A 23,198-nucleotide genomic window follows, 5' to 3' on the forward strand; every position below is an offset into this window, starting at 1 on the left:
AACAAAATTCATTTTAAAGGAAATGAAAAGAATTAACAGATGCAATATCAAAGTGAAGCATTTCAGATTTCTTTTTCTTTTTTTTTTGGTGTTTTTGGTTTTTTTCTCTGTGTAGCTTTGCGCCTTTCCTGGATCTCACTTTGTAGACCAGGCTGGCCTCGAACTCACAGAGATCCGCCTGGCTCTGCCTCCTGAGTGCTGGGATTACAGGCGTGCGCCACCACCGCCCGGCTGCATTTCAGATTTCTACCTATATAAGCTGGATATAAACGCACTCTTAAGAGTGCTGTCCAGTCCTGCAGACTAGGCACACTGTCTTGCGGACTGGTTTCTGAACGCCTCTTTCTGGAGGTGACTGTGCTAGTAACCCTGTTTGGAAAGAGGACGATTTTATGACTTACTTGATTTGAAAACGCCCTGATATAGCCTGGTTGATGCCTATTGTCTTTTTTCTTCCCCTCCAGCAGGCAGTTCTGGCCAAGCAAGAGACTAAGCAGGATTGCTGCATGAAAACTGAGCTGCTAAGGGAAGGTAAGGGCCAGTTCACCCAACAGGAGAGGGAGGGGACTTTGCTGCATGCACTCTTCTTATTATCTCTCCCTGCCTTTTGACTTTCTTGGAATTTACTTAGGATTACAGTGTAATTTTTTTTTTTTTTATCTCTCCCATTCCTGAATAGAGAGAGAGCGTGCGCGCGCGCGCGCGCGCGCGCGCGCACACACACACACACACACACACACACACACACACACACACACACAGAAGTTCTTGCAAAAGATTTGCCAGACAAGGAAAAATCTTAACAAAGTATGGAAATCAAATATCTTGTGTATCCTTGTTTTAAAACTGCAGGTGAAAAAAAGTGAGTAATCACACTAACAGTTGTAGTGTCTTTATTACACTGGAACATATGCCCAGACCCTATCTGATAACATACTGGATACATAAGCTGTGATACACACCATAGATTAATAGTGTGGTCCATGCAACAATGTGGACATAGTGTAAGTGTATTTTGCAAAATGAAAAAAGCCAGGTCTAAAAAGACTTTTGTTGTCTTGCTTTTTTGTTTTTGTTTTTTGTTTGTTTGTTTGTTTTTTGTTTTTCAAGACAGGGTTTCTCTGTGTAGCTTTGGAGCCTGCCTTTCCTGGAACTCGCTCTGTAGACCAGGCTGGCCTCGAACTCACAGAGATCCATCTGCCTCTGCCTTTCAAGTGCTGGGATTAGGCGTGTGCACCACCACTACTCGACTATGTGACTCTATTTACATGGCATTCTGATCAAAGAGAAGTAGAAACTTTGAGGATATAGTAGTGGTTTCCAGGAGGTTGAATGTGGGGTGTAGAGAGGGTAGTATGAGGGTGATTCTAGGAGGCAGGCTATTCTATAAGAAGTCTAGATATCAGGCTGGGTAGATGACTCAGTGATTAAGAGCACTTGTTGCTTTTCCAGACAACTGGAGTTTGGTTCCTATCACCCATGTCTGTCATAGGCTCACAGCTATCTTCAACTGTAGCTCCAAGGGATCCAACACATTTTTCAGGCTTCTAAATTCTCCCTGTCTCTTTCTTAGACACACACAAGCTTTCTTCTATTTTAGGTTTGCATGATAGACTTTTCTCATATGTTGTCATTAAACTTGTCTACACAGTAGTAAGTTTTAGCTTTATTTGTCCTATTGTGTCAGCCTTATTAATGCTTTTCTGTGAGTGGATTGTCCTGGTACTGTTTCTGTTGCTCTAATAAAACCACTAAACAAAAAGCAACTTAAGGGAGGAAAGGGTTTAAGTCCAGGTTATTGACTATCATGTTGCAGAAGTCAGGGCAGGAACTCAAGCTGCTTGTCATATCACATTCACAACCAAGAACACAGAGAAATAAACACACCTCTTCTGCCTGCTTGTTTGCTCTCAGCTGGTTTTCACTAATGTAGTCCAGGGCCCAGTCCATGAAATGATGCTACCTATGATGGACTGGGTTTTCCTATATCAGTTAACAATTAAAACAATCCTATATGCCTATAGGCCAACCTGATCTAGATAAATCCTCATTTAAAACTTACTTCCCGGGCTGGAGAGATGACTCAGCTGTTAAAGGGTAGGCTTACAACCAAAAATATAAGCGACTCTTCCCATGTGATTCTAGATTCTATCAAGTTGACAGTTAAAACTCTACAGCAAGTTGGGCAGTGGTGGCACATACATGCCTGTAATCCCAGCACTCAGGAGGCAGAAGCAGGTGGATCTCTGAGTTCGAGACCAGCCTGGTCTACAAAGCGAGTTCCAGGACAGCCCCCAAAGTTACAGAGAAACCCTGTCTTGAAAAACCAAAAAAACAAAAACAAAAACAAAACAAACAAACAAACAAAAACACTCTACAGCACAGTGCTTAATCTTTTTCTCAGCCCTTGTTTTCTGACTGGCTATCTGAAGGATGCCATACACAATCATCCTAAACTAGTAGTTTTTTTTTTCCCTGAGCAATTTAAAGACGATGTTCTTTTGCCTTGCTTATGGTTTAATCTGAAATATGTGCCTTTATTTATCTTTTTCTTTGTATGTGATGCATCATTTTTCTGGATATTTATATATTGTTTCCCCCTTCCTTCTCTTCTTCCCTCCTGTTTTCTTTCTTTGTTTTTGTTTTTGGGATAGGTCTCACTATGTAAACCCAGCTAGCCTGGAACTCTAAGTAGACCAGGCTATCTTTGAACTCACAGAGCTCCATCTGCTTCTGCTTCTGAGATTAAAGGCTTCTGTTACTACATCTGGCTAATTCTATTTTTTTGTACACATTGATTATGTCATGCATTGGTTTGGGGTATTTGTGTTTAACTTGCTTGATGGATATTTTTTAAAACTATTAGCTCTTTCAAATATATTTTTCTTCTTTCCTTTCTTCAGGTATGTGACACTGCTTTACTCTTCACTAAATCTCAGCTCATTTGCTTTTTAGTTTTCTTTTTTCTTTGTATAGATTCTTACTCTGTATCTTTGGGATCTTCATCTAGTGTTCTGTTTGATCTACCATTAATTTCATCACATGGTAATTTTCTCAGACAGTAGGTTCTCATCTCTGGAGGTCTGTTTGGGTGGATAGAGAAAGCTGTCTTCATCTAGCTTCCCCACATGTATGGTTCCTTTAATCACTTTACCTTTATGTCTGAGCACTCTACCAGCTGACTTTGTTATAATTGTGCCTTTCTGCATGTCTAGTTTTGATTGGCTGGTAGATATTTTGGATCCTCTCATGGGTGGATTAAGTGTGATGACTCTGGCTATTTGTTTTAAAAGTTAGTGCTGAATTTTATTTTTTTTTCAAATACTTGATTAACCCTTAGATAAGTGGCTTTGTGGTATGGGACTGTTTATAGGCATATAACCCTAGAATTTATTACCTGTCAATTCAGGGGATTTTTTTTTTTTTTTAATAGTACATGAAATTAGAGGCCAGGCATGGTGGTATATACTTTAGTCCCAGTACATGGGAGGCAGAGGTTGTAGTCGGAAGATTTCCTGTGTCCTGGAAATTGAGACAAATCTCTCCCACTCGTGTCCCCCAAGTAAACACACAGAGGCTTATATTATTTTTAAACTATGGCCATGGCAGACTCCCTGCTAGCTAGCTCTTAAATCTTAAATTAACCCATTTCTATCAGTCTTATGTTTTGCCACGTTTTCTGTGGCTTTACCTGAATCCCAGTTCATGTTGCTCCCTGGTCCGTGTCTCTTGACTCAGCCTTTCACTTCCCAGAATTCTCCTTGTATTTCCTGTCTGGCTACTGGCCAATCAGCATTTTATTTACCAACCAATCAGAGCAACACATTCACAGTATACAGAATATCCCACAGCAAGAGGGAAGTAGATGTCTGTGAATTTGAGGCTAGCCTGGTCTATATAGTATAATTTCTTTTTGAAACAATTAAAAATATTTTTTGATATTTATTTTCACTTTATGTGAGTATTTTCCTGAATGTGTATCTTTGTACATGTGTGTACAGTTCCATGGAGGCCAGAAGAAGATGTTAAATACTCTGGGCCTGGAGTTACAGCCAGTTTTGAGTTGCTATGTAGGTGCTGGGAATTGAACCTAAGTCTTCTGGAAGAGCCTTAGTCGTCCTAACTGCTGAGGCTTCTCCCTAGCAAAACAATCCAATTTTTTATACTATAATAGAAAAGCACCTGAAGTGTAATTGTATTATTACTCTTTAACCCTATCTTTATTAATGCACTTTGTGATGTTTCATGAACTTCTGGTTTATGCACTATTGTTTGTTTCTCTACATTTTTTCTATGAGCATTGTGCAAGCCAGTAGGACTTCTGTATGTCACAGGCTAGCTAAGGCTTGCAAGGTGGACTACAGAGTACCTCAGCTGCACCCAAACAGGCCTGTGGAAAATGGACCTTTGTCCTCAGTGCTTTGTCTCTACTGTCGATGCTGTGGATTTAGGCTGCCTTGTGAATCTTTGCAGTAGGAGCTTGTTTCCTTGCCTTTACTGTTCATTCTCATGGCATACTTTTACCATTTTTAAAAGTTAACTCTCTTTGTTATATTTTAGCTTAAGTCATAGAATTCTTTAATATGTTAATTGGAATTTTGATTAAAATATCACTGAATTTCTAAATTTGAGGGGACTTGATAGCTTTGTTATTTTGTTACTTGGTTCCAGAACATTCTCTTTAAGTGTTTTCCTCTGTACATAGGTATTAAGTAATTTGGCTTTAAAAAATATTCTTTGTATTTTTCTTCCTTTTATAAGTATCCTATGTTTTTCTTCACACACACACACACACACACACACACACACACACACACACACACAAAATGCAGCTCTGGCTGTCCTTGAACTCTTCATATAGACCAGGCTTACCTAAGCCTCCTGAGTCCTGGGATTAAATATGTACACTACCTGCCTTTCTTCTTATATGTCTAAGTTAAGATTGGTATAGAGAATGACATTCTTTTTGTAGTTGGAGAGCTTCTCTCCAGCCCCTGCCAAGCCCTGTTCGTCCAACAACCCACTTATAAAATAAACACACAGACATTCATATTATTTAAACTGCTTGGCCGTTAGCTGAGGTCTACCATTGTCTAGCTCTTAACTCTTATATTTAGCCCATTTCTATTAATCTATACTTTGCCACGTGGCTCATGGCTTGCCATTACGTTATCTCTTTCTTGTCATGGCGGTGGCTGGCAGTCTCTCTCTGCCCCAGCCTTCACTTTCCAGAATTCTCCTCCTCCTTGTCCCGCCTACCTTATCCTTCCTGCTTGGCTACTGGCCAATCAGCACTTTATTTATTTTAACCAATCAGATCAACACATTTGACATACAGAACATCCCACAGCAGTTTTTCTTTCTCTTTTTCTTTTTGGCAGTACTTGGACTCAACACAGGCAGTTTTGTATTCTGGACGAGTACTTTACCACTGAGCTACAGTCCAGCCATGCCACTTAACTGTGAAAACAGCAGTCTGACTGTGCTGTGTCTTGATTGGATAAGGTGAAAGCGCCTCTGCACCACTGCCTTTGCATTTTTCCTCTTATTGGTGCTGTCACTCAACCCCTTCTCTATGTGCCAGACATTAGAAGCCTTAACGGACCTCTGGGCTATTTCTGTTGACTTGGAATTAACATTTCTGACTGAGTATACGTTGGCTCCAGAAGTTGCAGTATAACCTCCAAGTTAAGGAAAGTTTTTACATATTTTGTTTTGCTAAGGGTTTAAAAAGTTACTAATGCCTGTTGTCCATTCCGAAAGGATGTATTGCATATGTTACTCTCTGGCCTTGTGTGTGTGCTGAGAAGAAAGGGAGTGGCAGTCTCTGCTGTTTTAGAACTTGCATCTTGGAAAGGGCAGATGACTAACAATAAATGATAAATCCTGTGTGTTAGGTGATAGGTACAGTGAAAAGGAGAGCTGAGGACAGGGTGTTAAGGGGGAAACTGTGCATTCCATTAGAGTGCCTCCTGCCTTTAGGGTTGTGATCATGAGTCTGCATCAGCCCCTTGGTAGGTCTTCTTGGAGAAAACTCTTAAGTTCTTACTCTCTTGGACATGATAGAATGAATAGCCAGAGGAGTCTGGACTTATAAGAGAAGACATGTAGACCCAAAATATACTGAATGTGATCCCCTTCCCTCCAGCTTTGCTTTGTGCTTCTATGATGCTTCTGAAGCAACTTTTTAAAAAATTATTTTTAATTATGTGCATGTGTATCTAAGTGTGGATATGTGGGCATAAATAAGCACAGGTGGCCTCAGAAGCCAGATGAGGGAATTGGATCCTTATAGGTTTTTCTGCACTCCTCTTCCCCAATAAGTTTCTCTGCCAGCTCAGTAGGCCAGATCAAGCTGAATTGGAAAAGTGTAACAAACAACAGGTTTATTTGAGCAAAGAAACTCCTGGGTGTTTTTGCTAGTCCCAGAGTCTGAGCCCAGAGAAGCCACATGCCTGAACTAAAGCAGGGAGACTTTATAGGTTGTAGATGAGGGATGGTGACATGTTCTCCACAAGCTGGGCTTGTGCCTAAGTGTAGTCAAAAACTGAGCAGTTGAACAGGGATTTGGGCTGCTGGCGGCAACAGGAGAGGAAGTTGCAATAGTCCAAATTCCAAGAATGGGGAACTGGGCTCTTTGGTGCCTTTCCTTTGTTTGAAGACGGTCTGAACAGGCAGGGTTGAGGAGGGGGGAGTGAATGGGGCTTTCTGGATTGTGCAGGGACAAGCTGTAGGTTCCAACCAAACAGCTCCCTTGGTTAGTGGTTAGGAACTGCCCAGTGTGAGTGCTGCAAACCAATTTAGGTACTCTATAAAACAGTAAATGCCCTTAATCCCAGAACCTATCCCTCTTTAAATCCCCAACATACAGGCTTTTTAAAAATAGGCTGATTTCTCAAACTTAAACAAAAGTTAATGTTTTATTATTACAATTTAAGTGTTGGTTTCTATAGGAAATGATTTTTATAGACCGGTGTGTTTTTTTTGTTTTTTGCTTTTTTGTGTTGAGAATTGAACCCAGGGCCTTGTACACGTTAGGCAAGAGTTTTCCAACTTAGCTACACGCTAGCACGGTAGACTACTTTGTTTATGCTGGCCAAATCAACTGTAATTCTTGGTATTAGTTCTGTGGATTGATGGGTGCCAGCAGCTGTGACACACCTTTCTCTGTTCACAGATACACCTATGGCTGCTGATGAAGGTTCCACGGAGAAACAGACAGGAGAGACTCCCCTGGCTGCAGATGGAGAAACCAATGGGTCTTGTGACAAGAGTGGTGACACCAGCCTTCCAAATGCACCCACACATACTCAGGAGAGCACAAGAGCTAGCCCACAGGAAGGAACCAACAGAGCATCTCGGGTGGCTGAAAATGGTCTTTCAGAAAGAGACACAGAAGTGGGAAAGCAAAACCATGTCACAGCTGACGACTTCCTGCAGACTTCCGTCATTGGCAGCAATGGATATTTCTTAAATAAACCAGCCCTGCAGGGGCAGCCCTTGAGGACTCCCAACACTCTAGCCTCCTCGCTTCCTGGTCATGCAGCAAAAACTCTTCCTGGAGGGGCCAGTAAATGCAGGACTCCAAGTGCACTTCCTCAGACACCAACCACAGCACCTGCTGTGCCTGGGGAAGGGAGTGTAGATGCCGAGGACAGGAAGCCTACAGCCTCAGGCACTGATGTCAGGGTTCACAGGGCACGCAAGACCATGCCGAAGTCCATCCTGGGCCTGGTAATTTTATGTCTCTTCTGTCTTCTCCTTTGTAGTAATGAGAACAAATAGACTTTCAAGCAACAAAGGGGAAAGCCAGTTAATGGCAGTAGTCATCAATAACATATGAGCAACCAAGTCACATGATACTACATCAGCCTTTCTTTTAAGGTTTTTCCCAAAGGCTTCTTTTTGCTCTGTGATTCAGTAGTTCTCAGGATTACTGAGAGTGATTGAGTTCTGCACTTTAACTCTGAGAGAAAGCTGTACTTCCCTGTAATACTCAGCCAGCTGGACTTTGTTTCAATCTGCTTTACATGGCATGTATTTGATGTATGTTTTCAAAATGCCTGCAATACTGTGACTTTACTGTTTCCTGTTGCGGCTTTAGCTTTGGTGGATTCTGCATTCATGATCACGTGCCCTTATGATTTCTAGTGTCCTTTATGTGCAGACCATTTGCTGTTTTCTTTGTAGCCTTTAGGGCTTCATTCTTGGACCCTTTCCGCAGGACTGCCAGTCTGGGTTTCCATGTCCGCTCCAGAACCATGTAATGAGTGCATGATGTGTGCTTGTCAGTTTCCTCCCCGTAGAGTCTCTTTTCTGTGAGCACTGCACTATGGATGGATTTTGTGTCCTTGTTTAGTGTACCTTACCTGTTTTCTGTTTCCTGCTCTATGCTTTAATCCTTTCATTTTGGTCTTCTATGTTGATGCTTTTAAATTTTAATACCTATTTTTTGTTCTGCTTTGTTTTTTGTTTTTTCTTCCAGACAGGGTTGTTTATCTGGGTATCCCTGGCTGTCCTGGAACTTGCTCTGTAGACCAAACACTGGTCTAGAAACTTAGAGAGATCCACCTGCCTCAGCCTCCCACATGCTGGGAAAATAGCTGTGTGCTACCACTGCCCGGTGTGTTTTTAATTTTTTAAAAAAGTGATGTATTTATGTTTTTGTTTGAGATAGGGTCTCACTTAGCTCAGGCAGTGTGCTTAGACTTGAATTTCTGATATTCCTGCTCCTACCTTCCAAATTCTGGAATTGTGGGTATGTGCTGCCATGCTTAACTCAAATTTCATCTTATCCTACACAGTATACTGATTATGGGACTAGCGAGATGGCTCAGTGAGAAAAGTGCTTGCTGAGGAAGCGTGAACACCCTGGTTCAAATGCCTCGCACCCACACAGATCCTGGATGCTGTGCCAGTAGATAACAGGAGACCTGGTGTTTGCTGGCTAGCCAGGCCAGTTGAGTTCTTTTTTTTTTTTTTTTTTTTGAGACAGGGTTTCTCTGTGTAGATTTGGTGCCTGTCCTGAAACTTGCTTTGTAGACCACGCTGGCCTCGAACTCACAGAGATCCACCTGACTTTGCCTCCTGAGTGCTGGGATTAAAGGCTTGCGCCACCACCACCCAGCTAAGCCAAAGTAGTTGAATCAGTAAGCTCCAGGTTGTGTTATGCAACACTGTCTGGGGCTGGAGAGATGGCTCAGAGGTTAAGAGCACTGACTGCTCTTCCAGAGGTCCTGAGTTCAATTCCCAGCAACCACATTGTGGCTCACAACCATCTGTAATGAGATCTGGCGCCCTCTTCTGTATATATAGTAAATAAATAAATCTTTGAAAAAAAATCAGAAATTTATTTAAAAAAAAAAAAAGGGGGACACTGAAAAAAAATTAGATGGAGAAGTGATTGGGGACAAGATCTAGGGTCATTAACCTTTGACATGTAGACTGTAGATGAATTTTTTTTTGGGCTGCCAGGTCACAAATAATGATGCAGAGACTTCTTATCCGTTAGGATAACTTGGTCTACATCTTAGGCTTGTTCCTAACTAGCTCTTATAACTTAACTCATTTCTATTAATTTACATTTTACCATGTGGCTTTTTACCTTTCTTTCATTCTGTATGTCTGACTCCTTCTATGTCTTCTTGGTGTTTCCTCTGTGCCTCAGTTATCTCCTCCTACTTCCTCTTTCTGCCTGCAAGTCCCACCTATGTCTCCTGCCTAGCCATTGGCCATTCAGCTCTTTATTAAACCAATCACAGCAATATATCTTCACACAGTGTACAGATATTCCACAACAATAGACAGACATACACACACAAACACACAGATAGATAGATAAATAGATAGACAAAGATGGATAAATGGAAGGATGGATGGATGGATGGATGGATGGATGGATGGATGGATGGCTAGGTATATAGAGATACTACAATTCTTCCACAGTCTCTTAGGAATTGTGATTTCTCTGAGGAGTTCTGTTTGTATTGTAGCAGCTCTTATTCATGTTTCTTTTTCCAAAAGTGCTTGTCTTTATCTTTGTGGTACTGGTTCAGATTGCCTAAGTACCGTGTGTGGTTCTGTAGTCGCTGCATTGGCTGCAGGGTGGAGCTGCTTGCCATCAGCCAACTTTGCAGTATGGAGTCTCATCGCCATCAGATGTTTTGTCCTCTTGCCAGGCATTCATGTGGGTTCAACCTAATGGAACACCTGCTGGTCACTTGGCTGGGGGCCTCCAATTCCCAGTTTGGCCAGCTTGGTAAATATCAGCAGGCTATAACCACCTCTGCTCCATTCATGAAGTACATGTGATATCTCCCATAAAGATGGGTTCTACTGACTAAGAAATAATGATCCAGATAAAGGTCTAGGGAGGAAGAGTCTAAGATAAATATAAGAATCTGGGGAACAGGGGATCTGGCTCTCCAGATAGCATAGAGGTCAACAGGCCATTAACCACATCCTTTTCCATCCTTCTGGGTAGAGAACAAGTTATGTGCATCTTTCTTTGAAGAGACATCCCTGTGTGTTTAATGTTCCTGTTTTCCTAGTGCATCTGTGTGCACAAGGACCTTGTGCCTTCTACAACTGCTGTCCCAGAGGACCTTAGTTTGGTTCCCATCTTCTATACCTGGGGCTCACAACTATCTGTAACTTCAGCTCCATGGACTTTGATGCCTCTGGTGCCTCAGGCACCTGCATTGATTTCCACATACTCGCATGCAGACTAACACACCTGTATATAATTACTTGTAAATCTTTACAAAAAAAGAGGATAGTTGGACATGGTGATGTATACATTTAATCTCAGCACTCCGGGTGGGTGTGAATTGCAGGACAGCTAGGGATACATAGAGAGACCTTGCCACAAAAACAAACAAACAAACAAACAAAAAAACAACAAAAAATGCGTGAGAGAGAGAGAGAGAAATGAAAGGTGAATATGTGTGGAATACATTATATACATGTATGTATGTTTCTTAATGAATCCTATTGTGTACAATTAAAATATGCTATTGTAAAAGGAAAAACCCTGAAACTTATTAAAACCCAGGAAATTAAAAGTTAATGATTAACAGAAGCTTCAAAAATAGTATTGAGATATACATGTGCCTTTTCCAGTCTTCTCAGTAGTAACATTTAAAACTATATTTAGTTATTCATTTATTGTACATGAGTGAGTGCAAATAAGCATGTACATGGTACACATGTGCCATAATGTGCATGTGGTCCAAGTCAGATGTCATCTTGCAGGACTTGGCTCTGTCCTTCCAATGTGGGTTCTGGGGATTGAATTCAGGTCATTAGGCTTGGTGGCAAGCTCCATTCCTTCCTGAGCCGTTATCATTGTTGGCGCTGCCTGGTTTCTGGTGTCCTTGCCAGCATTTATACTGTTGCTGCTGTGATTCAGTGTCTGATGAGCTGTGTCATGCCTTGACATGATTTAACTTGAACTTCCTCACACCTGCCAGCCTTAATATTATTCATCCCAGGGGCTCAGGAGAGAGAACTACTAATGGCGAGGACTATTTTCGGGAAATAAAATCTCAGCACACTGAATTCCATAGCCCACTTGCTTTAATTCCTCTGGCATAGCACCCTATATACACAGCTTCAGTTCTGCTCTCGTGCCTAGCTCTTTTCTTGCCTGATTTCTCTCTATACTTATCTACTGCTCCCTCTAAGTTCTATCTTCATTCTCTCATCTTAATTCTGCCTCACCTGGGGCCTTTTCATCTTGTTCTTACCCAGCTAGTACTTCCCATCTGGCTCTTCCTCATCTTCCATCTCATTCCTCTAGTACTCTCTTCTAGCCCTTCAGTCTAGTTCTTCCTCTCAAGTTCTTACTCATCTAGTTGTTTTCTCTGCCGGTGCCCTGGAAGTCCCTGTATAAGAAGGGAGGGTCCAAGCTATATTATGTAAAGCTATTAGTTAATGTCCACCTGACCTAGGCAGTGTCCCCTTGTGGAATTTACCTTCAGTCAGGAGACTTGTATGTGGGCTGCTATCATCTGGTAGACCTGGTTTCCTTCAAAACAGTGATCCTTCTGCTTCTGTCTCCTGAGTTAGTATGTCCAGTCTTTGGCTATTCAGTTACAGCTATTGTGACTACTTACGGTCTTGTGTATTTAATTTTTTCTATTTCTGGGTTAAGTATCCAAGGGTATAATTGCAAGGTGTGCAGCAGCTCTTATCCCTGACTCCTGACTATTAGTCTTACAGTTGCTTGCCACTATACCCAGCCTGATTTTTCAGTTTGATGAACTGAGTTTGACATCTCATTTGATTGAATTCTTCAGTTTATCAATTTTATGTTTGGGGCTGTGTTCTTGGTAGTGTCATTTGTGAAATCTTCACTTGACTTAGATCTTTAAAGCTTTTCCAGCGTCTTTCCTGTCAGAATTGTACATGCTTTAGGAGTTGGTTGTTGTCTGCTTTTCTTTGTACTGATGGAATTCAGTGTTGAGTTCTGACTGCAGTGATTTGTCAGCCTGAGAACTCACATTGCTGCCCAGGCTCTGTCCGGGTAGAATCCTGAGCATTTAATACTAGGAAGTAGAGGAGGAGGATGTGTGTGTGTGTGTGTGTGTGTGTGTGTGTGTGTGTGTGTGTGTGAGTGAGAGAGAGAGAGGGGGGGGGGGAAAGAAATAGGGGGACAGCAGAGTGTGTATATGTCCTTGATATGGTATGAGGAAAGAAGTCTCCTTCACCTCCTCATCCTTTTTATTTTTTTGAGATAGGGTCTCTCTATATAGCTCTGACTGTCCTGGAACTTACTATGTAGTCCAGACTGGCCTCAAACTCACAGAGTTCTGGGATTAAAGTCCTGTGCTACCACACCTGGTGTACTTCATTCTTTTTTTTTTTTTTTGAGCTGAGGACTGAACCCAGGGCTACCGAACTCTACCACTGAGCTAAATCCCCAACCCTACTTCATTCTTTTATATGTGGGTATTCTATGTTCTCCAAAACCATATATGCTGGAGAAAACCTTGTCCTGGAATGCTATTCATTTTTAGGCAGTCACTTGTTGCACAATAAAATCCAGTTCAAGCTGAATTGTATGTGGCTTAAACTGAAAGATGAAGCTATCTCCAAAGTATTGGTGAGTTTATGGTCATAGACAAAGGGGAATTTTAGTGGTGTACAGGCAGTTTGGAGTAAAGGCAAGGGTGTAAGGTATTGGGAGTTTGTTATTGGTATAACAGGTAAGTGCTTTGCAGGAAGCTAGACTAACAACTAATTCCTGAGATTGTTGGATCTTGCCCCTTTAAGAACACTTTTAAGAGACAAGGCAGCCTAGAGGAGATCCAGCCTTGCCTCCCTGTAACCCAGTCTCTATCTCCCCAGCAGGTTTAGCAGCAGTGTGCTATCATGGCTCCCTCTCTACCTTTACAGCTGCAGTTCCACTGCCTAGTCCAAGCTACCCTTGAATTTTGGTAGTCTTCTTTTGTTGTTGTTGTTGTTTGTTGAGACAAGGTTTCTCTGTTTAGTCCAGGCAGTCCTAGAATTCACTGTGTAGACCTGGCTGTCTTGAACTTACAGAGATCCACCTGCCTCTGCCTTTTGAGTGCTGGCATTAAAGATGTGCACCACCCCTACCTGGCAAATTTTAGCAGCTTCTATTCTAAGTGCCTCCAAGTCACTGTTCCTTAGCAGTGAAGACTATGTATTATCTTAGATCACTCATCCCTTAGGAAAACTTCGTGATTCTTCACTCCTCCCTCCCTTTACTCAGTTGGCATCTGGGATGGAATCATCACGGTAGAAGCAAAGGGGAATTATTGAATGACCTGTTTATCAGAGATATATTTAAACTACAAAATCAGCTCTCTCTCATACCTGATTCTTCACCCAGCAAAGGATAGTAGGACTGAGTGTTCTGTTCATGTGTTCTAGAGCTAGATTCTTCTTTGCTAAGTTGTACTGTGGGGATTTGTGGATTTTATACCTTTCTCCACCATGTTCTGTCTTTCAGTAAATGGGAATTAATGAGAAAAAGAATTGATTTTTGGATGCATGTTATTTCAGTCACCATCTGCTTCTGCAGTTACTATAATTACTTGTCTTTTTTTGAAGCATGCAGCCAGCAAAGACCACAGAGAAGTTCGAGACCATAAGGAACCAAAAGAGGATATCAACAGAAACATTTCTGAATGTGGACGACAGCAGCTTTTACCAACCTTCCCAGCCCTCCACCAGTCGCTACCTCAGAACCAATGCTACATGGCCACCACAAAGTCCCAGACAGGTAAATGCAGTAACTAACACACACACACACACACACACACACACACACACACACACACACACACACACACACACGGAGACAGAGACAGAGACAGAGACAGAGAGCGAGTGAGAGAGCTTGTTTCTAGCTGGCCACTTTGGAGATGAGTAATAGGTCTGCATGGCTAAGAAGCCCTCTGCCTTCAACCTTTATGACTTCTGTTTTGCTTTCCTGACTTGCTTTTAGACCAGGGTACAGAGTTGTTCTTGGACTCTAGCTTTGTAACCAGCTATTTAACTGTGAACTTTTCTTGTCCCTCCTCTGGGCTGACTATATGCCTTGTCAAGGGAAGGAATGGACTAGTGCTTGATTATTATTGGGGGTCACCTCTCCCTCCCTCCCTCCCTCCCTTCCTTCCTTCCTTCCTTCCTTCCTTCCTTCCTTCCTTCTTTTCTTTATATTTATATTTTATATTTTTAAACACCGAGCCCTCTGTCTTATCTTTTTAACATTACTTTTTATTTTTTGGGAATTGTACATCATACATCCCAATCCTGCTCATTTCCCAGTCCCTCCATATCTGCCTGTCACCCCCATAACATTGCCCCCAAAAGAAAATTTAAAAATTTTTTTTAATTAAAAACAAAAGGAACAAAAAATCCACTTCTCTCCTCTTTTCCCACCACCAACACCTCCACCTCTATTCGTCTTAGTGGCATTGGGAACTATGGTGTGTCACCCAGTAGACCCTTTTTGTCCGATCAACCCAGCCTCCAGGTGTTCATTACAATGAGTTGTTCGTCTGGTTCAAGGCCCCTGGCTTCTGGTCTATCAATACTGAATCCTTATCGAATATCCTGCTGTTGCACCAAGTCATGGAGATCCTGTGGCTATGGTTCCACAGGACAGGTCCCTTCATGTACTCTGGGAGGTCATAGGTGGGGTAGATGTTGGGGGTGTGCCAACATAAAGCTCTGGTTGTGGGTCTGGGTGATAGCTGACTTGGTCAGTCCAGCGTACTGGGACTGCCTTCCTTCAGGAGAAGGGTAGGCCAGTTCTCCTTTGCCCATGCCATCATGGGGCTTATGTGGAAGTTCTCCTGCTGCAGTGGCCAGCGCTACACAGTGTCGGGTCAGCACTGCCCTCAGATTTCAAAACTCATGGTTTCTGTGGCCCCCTGTTCTGCCTTATTTTTGATCTAAAATCTCTCTCTGAACTTGGAGCTTACGGATTTGGCTAGGCTGGCTGTCTAGTAAGCCCCAAGGATCACCTGTCTTTGCCTTCCCAATAGTAGAGTTACAGGCACATACTGCTATGTTCAGTATTTTACACGTGTGCTGAGGATCCAAACTCAGGTCTTTATGGTTGCCTAGAAAGCATTTTTATTGACTAAGCCCATTCCTGAGCCCCAATCTATTTTTTTGTTTTGTTTTGTTTTTTCAAGACAGGGTTTTTTTGGGAAACATTGTTGGCTGTCCTAGAACCCACTTTGTAGACCAGGATGGACTTGAACTCACCAAGATCCTTCTCCCTCTGCCTTTCAAATGCTGGGATCAAAGGCATGCACCACCACCACCCATCTTGCCCCAATCTGTTTTTAAGTATTTGCTTATATGTAAGTCATCTTTCTGTCATTGTAATAAGCAACTGAGATAACTAGTTTATAAAAAGAAAGTTTATTTGGCTCACAGTTTTAAAAGTTTCAGCCCATAGTCAGTGGCCCCTGTTGCTCCAGCAGTTAGCTGAATTTGAGCCTGCAGTGACACATGGTTGGAGTGTGTGACAGAACAAAGCTGTTTACCTTGGGAACTGGGAAGTACAAAAGAAAGAGAAGGGTTCTAGAATCCACTGTCTCATTGCAAGTCATGAACTTCAGTGATTTGAAGACCTCAGTGGGTCCCATAAAGGCTTACTACCTCTTAAAACACCGAATTAGAGACTAAGCCTTTAACACAGGACTTGTGGAGATCTTCAGGATCCAAACTGGAAGCTAGGTATTTGTTGGGGCATGGCCTTTAATCCCAGCACTCAGGAAGTTGAGCCAGGAAGATTGCACGTTCAAGACGAACCTGAGGCCTTGCTTTAAAAACAAGCAAGCCAGAAAGAATCAAGCTATAGCAGTTTGTAAACTCTTATGAATCTTTAGGCCTTACTGTTACCTATTTCACTACCTGTGTCAGCCTAGGTTTGGTTAGTCATGGACACTGTTCAGCTGCATGTCTCAGGCTTTGGATTTGACACATCATTTTACTGCAGATCTTGTGGGTGGACTGGATGTCCAAGGTTCATCTGTTCCAATCGGTGGCCCATGTTGGTTGCTTGTAAGGAGTTCTCAGTCTTTTAACTGGAGCATGGTAGTGAGTAAGCAGCTTGATTTATGTCTTCCTACTTCCTCCCCTACCTTCTTCTGGCTGTTTATCTCAGTGTTAGTTGTTTTGAACAATTAAACATGCTGCTTTTCAGAGTTGTATAGTTATTCTGCTGTGTGTAAGGGATGAAGGAATGTTGAAAGTGAGTGTTTCTGTTATGTACTATTATTTCCCCCTATGTTAAAATGCTTTTATTATTTTTTGATTAGAGTTTTTATAAACAAGATGCTCTGTGTGCTCATCAGTACTTCAATTTCTTGTTTTGTATTCTTTCTTTTAGCTTTCCTTCTCTCCCTGTAAACTGATGGTAATTAGCATGTTAGTCTGCACCTTTTGAAGTAGCCTGAAAATGTAAATGTAATATGCTTCAGCAATCGGCTGACTTGTTTTGATTCTTCAGTTGCAAATCCTTTCCTAGTCCAAGGTGTTTTTCTGTTGCCACTTCAGGGCTTGTCCCATCCCCAGGATGGAGAAGAAGTCAGAATTTCTGTGTCTCTGTGTGTTTTGCAGAGAGAAGCATGCCCTGCATTCCCATTGTGGCTTATTACCATCATTGGTATACCGTCTGTTGTCCATGGGAATGTAGAAGCTCAACTCTGAGGGTGAGGCTCTGGGAGAATGCTGGAAGTTAAGGAATATATAAGGCAACTATTAATGTGGCAGAAAGGGAGCTACACTTTTGCAAAAGCATGCATACAGCTCCAATGCTGGGACAGTTTCCATCCTGTTCTGTTCTTCAGACCTCATCCCATCCTTCTGTATGTTTCCTGTGTGCATGGGATCAGAGTTGTCGCATTTTAGATGGTAATCTTTAATATACTATGATGATTATCACAGAATCTCTCTTCTTTTCCCTCCTTTTCACTGTTGAACCGGTGAGTTTAGTGCAGGCAGAGAAGATGAACAGATTCTCTTTGGCTAAAAGTGCATTTTATGCCTGAAGCTGTAGGTGAGCTATCAAGGGTAGTTCATTTCCATCTCAGGAAGATATCAGTCCACAGGATCTGTATTTTACCCTTTTGTTTTTCAGTGTCAAATGTGAAAAGCCTTGTGCTGGCCAGAGGATGGGGCCCTTGTGTATCCCATTCAGTGGAGCATACATAGTCCAGGCAATGAATGGGGAAAATAAACGAGGGAGATGGCTCAGTGGATAAAGTGCTTGCCATGCAAGTAGAAGCATGGGTGTTCAAATTCCCAGTCCCACATAAAAGCCAGGCAGGTAGCTGCCTATAATCCCAACTCTTGAGGAGACAGGGTTTCCAGATGAAGCTAGACTAACTCAGTTGGTTAGCTTTGGGCTCAGCTAGAGACCCTGCCTCAGTAAATAATGTAGAGTACAATATATTGAGAAAGATATCTGGCCTCTCCAGTGCTGGGCTGGAGCAAGTTCTGCCAACAGCCGATACTGACAGTGAGCCCCAGAAATGTCTCATTCCCCTGGGTGACCAGCCAATATCTCATTGGTGCACTGTATTGATGACATTGTGCTGATTGGACCAAGTAAACAAGAGGTTGTTAGTAACCAATATGCTTATCAGAGGATAGGAAATGAATCCTTCTATCTCAGTGAAATTTTTAGGAGTTAAGTGGTATGGGGCATGCAGAGATATTCCTTCTAAGGTGAAGGATAAGTTATTGCACTTGATTTCTCCCATCACCAAGTTTGTTTGAATGATTGGCTGAAGCTTTTGTCAGAAGATGGCTTACTGAAAAGGAGTTGGAGATGCCTGATATCCTTTGGCTTTAGTGTTGATGAAGGGATTTTAAGGCTCATGGAAATTGGAATGCTAGAGTGGGTACGCTGCATAAAACCACATCCTCCACAGTCGGAAGGCCCGGAAGACACACTCTTCCCTGATCCTGTAAGATGCAAATGGCAAGAGGGAACCAGTGCATTGATGAGCTTTGTTGTTGCCTTTTTCTTGTGCCACTCCTTAGCGTTGCAGATGCTGTTGCTCAGTTGGATGCATGAAATGCAGTAGGTTTATTGGGCCCCTAGGTAACAGGGGCCAGGTGGCAGCAGTGAATCGCCAAAGGCAAAGTGACTATAGTTATTGTAATGGGCAGCACAGACAAGAGTGTCTGACCATAATGGGCCGAGCCGTAATGGTCATGACAGGCAAAGTGAACTTTATGGTGGCATGAGTCATCTGGGCCTTTGGTACTGGCTAATCAGTCGTGGTGTTTCCAGGCATGAAAGAGATAAGAAGCCTACAGATTTTTGTTTGATCTGTATAAGTGAAAAAATTCTTAAATGAAAGGTTACATTGGATCATGGCCAAGGGAGTCTTGGCCTGTGAACCAGTTTCCAGACTGGAGCCAGTTTGCACATCCAGAACCCCTTGAATCGAAGGGATGCCCAAGTAAGTTCACCTGAGGAAGGACCTTGATAAAACACCTAAACATTTTGCTGTTAGCCTTTCCCCAGTCCTTCCCTAGAGGGACCTATGGACTTTTACAAGAGTAACTGTACAATGAAGGAAAGGAAACAATCAGACTTTCTGGGGCCTACTGGATACCGGTTCTGAGTTGACGCTGATTTTGGGAGATCCCAAGAAACACTGTGGCCCTCCAGTTAAAGTAGGTGCTTATAGAAGCTAGGTGATTGATAAATGGAGTTCTGGTTGAAGTCTGACTCACAGTAGGTCCAGTGGGTCCCCAAACTCATCCTGTGGTTATTTCTCCAGTCCCGGAGTGTATAACTGGGATAGATATACTTAGAAGTTAGCAGAGTTCTCACATTGGTTCCCTGACCTGTGGAGTGAGGCTGTTATGATTGGAAAGACTAAATGGAAGCCTTTAGAGTTGCCTCTTGTAGGGAAAATAGTGAACCAAAAACAGTATCGCATCGCTGGAGGAACTGCAGAAATTAGTGCCATCAAGGACTTGACAGATGCAGGGGTGGTGGTCCCCAACACATCTTCTTTTAACTCTCCCATATGGCCAGTGCAGAGGACAGATGGATCGTGAAGAACAGCAGTTAACTATCGAAAACTCAATCAAATGAATAATGACTCCAGTTGCAGCTGCTGTACCAGATGTGGTGTCCTTCAGCAAATTAACATATCTCCTGGTACATGATGTACAGCTATTGATCCAGCAAATGCCTTTTCTCAGTACTGGTCCATAAGGACCACCAGAAGCAATTTGTTTTCAGTTAGCAAGGCCAACAGTCTACCTTTACAGTTTTACCTCAAGGATATATTAATTCCCCAGCCCTGGAACATAACTTAGTTAGAAGGGATTTTGATCGTCTGTTTTTTCCATAAAATATCACATTGTTCCTCTATATTGATGACATAATGCTGATTGGACCAAGTGAGCAGGAGGTAGCAACCACTTGGACTTGTTAGTAATACATGCTCATCAGAGGATGGAAAATAAATCCAGCTAAAATTCAAGGGCCTTTTTTTAGGAGGCATGCAGAGATTTTCCTTCTAAGGCGAAGAATAAGTTATAGCACCTGGCCCCACCACCACCAAGAAAGTAGTACTATGTTTGCTGGCCCTATTTGGATTCTGGAGTCAGCACATTCCCCACTTCAGGTGCCTCATTCCAGCCCATATATCAAGTGACGTGGAAAGCTGCTAGCTTTGTGTGGGGTGCGGAACAGGAGAAGGCTCTTCAGCAGGTCCAGGCTACTGTGCAGACTGCTCTGCCACTTGGACCATATGATCCAGCAGTCCTGATGGTACTTGGGGTGTCTGTGGCAGATAGGGATGCTGTTTGGAGCCTGTGGCAGGCCCTGTAGGTGAATCCCAGAAGAGACCTTTGGGACTTTGGAGCAAGGCTCTACTTTCAGCAGCAGTCAGCTATTCTCCCTTTGAAAGACAGGTGTTGCCCTACTCTTGAGCCCTAGTGGAAACTGAACATTTGACAATGGGCCCCCAAGTTACTATATGACCTGAGCCGCCCATCATGAGCTGGGTGTTTTCTGACTCACCAAGTCATAAAGTAGGACATGCACAGAAGCAATAAGTTATCAGATTGAAGTAGTGTATACGTGACTCGCCTTGAGAAGGGACTGAAGGCACAGGCAAGTTATTTGAAGAGGCCAGGCGGTGGTGGCGCACACCTTTAATCCCAGCACTCGGGAGGCAGAGGCAGGCGGATCTCTGTGAGTTTGAGGCCAGCCTGGGCTACAGAGTGAGTTCCAGGAAAGGCTCCAAAGCTACAGAGAAACCCTGTCTCGAAAAACAAAACAAAACAAAAAGTTATTTGAAGAAGTTGCCCAAATGCCTATGGTTTCTCCCCATTACAATGCTATCTGCTGCTAAGTATGCACCTGTAGCCTCATGGGGTGTGCTATGATCAACTGACTGAGGAAAAGAAGAGTAGGGCCTGGTTTTCTGATGGTTCTTCATGTTGTACAGGCACCACCCAGAAGTGGACAGCTGCAGCATTACAATCCCTTTATGGGACAATCCTGAAAAACACTGATGAAGGGAAATCTTCATAGTGGGCAGAAGTTTGGGTACTACACATGGTCATACATTTTGTTTGGAAGGAGAAATTGGCAGATATGCAGTTGTTTTCTGATTCACGGGCTGTCCCTGTGGTGGTTTGAAAGAGAATTGTCCCCAAAGGGAGTGGCACTATTATTGGAGGAATGTGTCACTGTGGGGGTAGCCTTTGAGGGCTCATATATTCTCAAGCAATTCCCAGTAAGTTAATTGCCTGCAAGATGTAGAACTCTCAGCTCTTTCTCTAGCACAGCTGCCATGTCCTGCCATAATAATAATGGACTAAACCTCTGAAAATGTAAGCCACCCCAATTAAATATTTTTTGTTTATAGGAGCCAGTGGTTATGGTCGCTCGCTTCTGTCTGTCTGTCTGTCTGTCTGTCTCTCTCTCTCTCCTTAAGAGATTTTCTATTCATTTTACATATCAACCACGGATTCCCCTGTTCTCCCTCCTCCTACCTCCCAGCCTTTCCCTTCAACCCACCCCCCATTCCCACCTCCTCCAAGGCAAAGTCTCTCCCCTGGGGAGTCAGCAGAGCCTGGTATATTCAGATAAGGCAGGTCCAAGCCCCTCCTCACTGCACCAAGGCTGAGCAAAGTGTCTCAGCATAGGCACTAGGTTCCAAAAAGCCAGCTCATGCACTAAGGACAGGTCTTAGTCTCACTGCCTGGGGGCCCCCTAAACAGTTCAAGCTAAACAACTGTCTCACTTATCCAGAGGGCCTAGTCCAGTAGGTCATGGTCTCTCTCTCTCTCTCTCTCTCTCTCTCTCTCTCTCTCTCTCTCTGGTTTTTCGAGGCAGGGTTTCTCTGTAGCTTTGGAGCCTGTCCTGGAACTCGCTTTGTAGACCAGGCTGGCCTCGAACTCACAGAGATCCACCTGCCTCTGCCTCCCGAGTGCTGGGATTACAAGCGTGAGCCACCACCACCCGGCTATGGTGTCTCTTAACAGCAATAGAAACCCTAACTAAAACAGAAGTCGATGGATTGGCTGGATGAGAGACTTGAAAAGGCCATGATTGGAAAATTGGTGAGAAAGACATCTGGGGAAGAAGCATGTGGATAGATTTTTCCAAATAGGCAAAGGATGTGAAGATACTTGTGTCCCATGTAAATACTCACCAAAAGATGACTCCAGCTGAGGAGGAGTTCAGTAATCAAGTTGATAGGATGACCCATTCTGTGCACAGTCAGCCACTTTCCCCAGCCATCCCTGTCATTGCCCAGTAGGCCCATGAACAAAGCGGCCATGGTGACAGAGATGGGGGTTATGCATGGGCTCAACAACATAGACTTCCACTCACCAAGGCTGACCTGGCTACAGCTTCTGCTGAGTGTCAGATCTGCCGGCTGCAGAGACCAACATTAAGACCCAGATATGGCACCATTCCCTGGGGTGACCAGTCAGCAACCTCTTGGCAGATTGACTCTACTGGACTTCTTCCTCTGTGGAAAGGATAGTGCTTTATCCTTACTGGAGTAGATGCTTATTCTGCTTATGGATCTGCCTTCATGCTTATAATGCTTCTTCCAAAACTGCCATCTGTAGACTTGTAGAATGCCTTATCCATACAGAATTGCTTCTGACCAAGGAATTTACTTCATAGCCAGAGAAGTGTGACAGTGCTCACATGGTCATGGAATCCATGGTCATGGAACATGGATCATGTCCCCATCCTCATAAGCTGTTGCTGATAGAAAGATGGAACAGCCTTTTGAAGACCCGGTTATAGCGCTAATTAGGTTCAGCCAGGGCCGGGCCGGGGTTCTCCAGAAGGCTTTGAATCAGCATCCATGGTAGGGTTTCTCCCATAGGCAGAATCCATGGGTTTAGGAATCAAGGGTTGGAAAAGGGAATAATTCTACTCACTATCACGCCTAGTGACCTATTAGGAAGACAGTGTATAACAATAGATGGTATTAGCTAAGGAATTGGAGATATGAAGTTGGTGTTTAATGGGAACAGAGTTGAGTTTTACAAGATGTAAAGAGCTATGGAGATGGATGTGGGGCCCGTTCTTCAAACTTCAGGAACAGTTTAATGTCTGTAAGTTAATGGACTCAGATGGTAAGTTTAGTGTTGAGTAAGAATGGCTCCTGTGTGCTCCCCAGTTCATGGCTGTAGGAAGGATTAGG

At 43.1% G+C, this 23,198-nt stretch overlaps 1 protein-coding gene across 9 annotated transcripts in view; it reads left to right on the plus strand.

The window, feature by feature from the left end:
- Positions 1 to 23,198, plus strand: part of Ehmt1 (euchromatic histone lysine methyltransferase 1) — a 171,807-nt gene that overhangs the window by 65,230 nt on the left and 83,379 nt on the right. For 7 of the 9 annotated variants that reach the window (XM_036183439.1, XM_036183445.1, XM_036183444.1 and 4 more), the window contains exons 2-4: positions 465 to 531; positions 7,178 to 7,734; positions 14,080 to 14,251. In XM_036183439.1, coding sequence (XP_036039332.1) covers positions 465 to 531; positions 7,178 to 7,734; positions 14,080 to 14,251 — 796 coding nt within the window. The remainder of the gene's footprint in view (positions 1 to 464; positions 532 to 7,177; positions 7,735 to 14,079; positions 14,252 to 23,198) is intronic. The other 2 variants (XM_036183440.1, XM_036183443.1) reach the window with 2 other exon arrangements.

This window comes from Onychomys torridus, chromosome 4 (genome assembly GCF_903995425.1).
Source record: "Onychomys torridus chromosome 4, mOncTor1.1, whole genome shotgun sequence".
Classification (NCBI taxonomy): domain Eukaryota; kingdom Metazoa; phylum Chordata; class Mammalia; order Rodentia; family Cricetidae; genus Onychomys; species Onychomys torridus.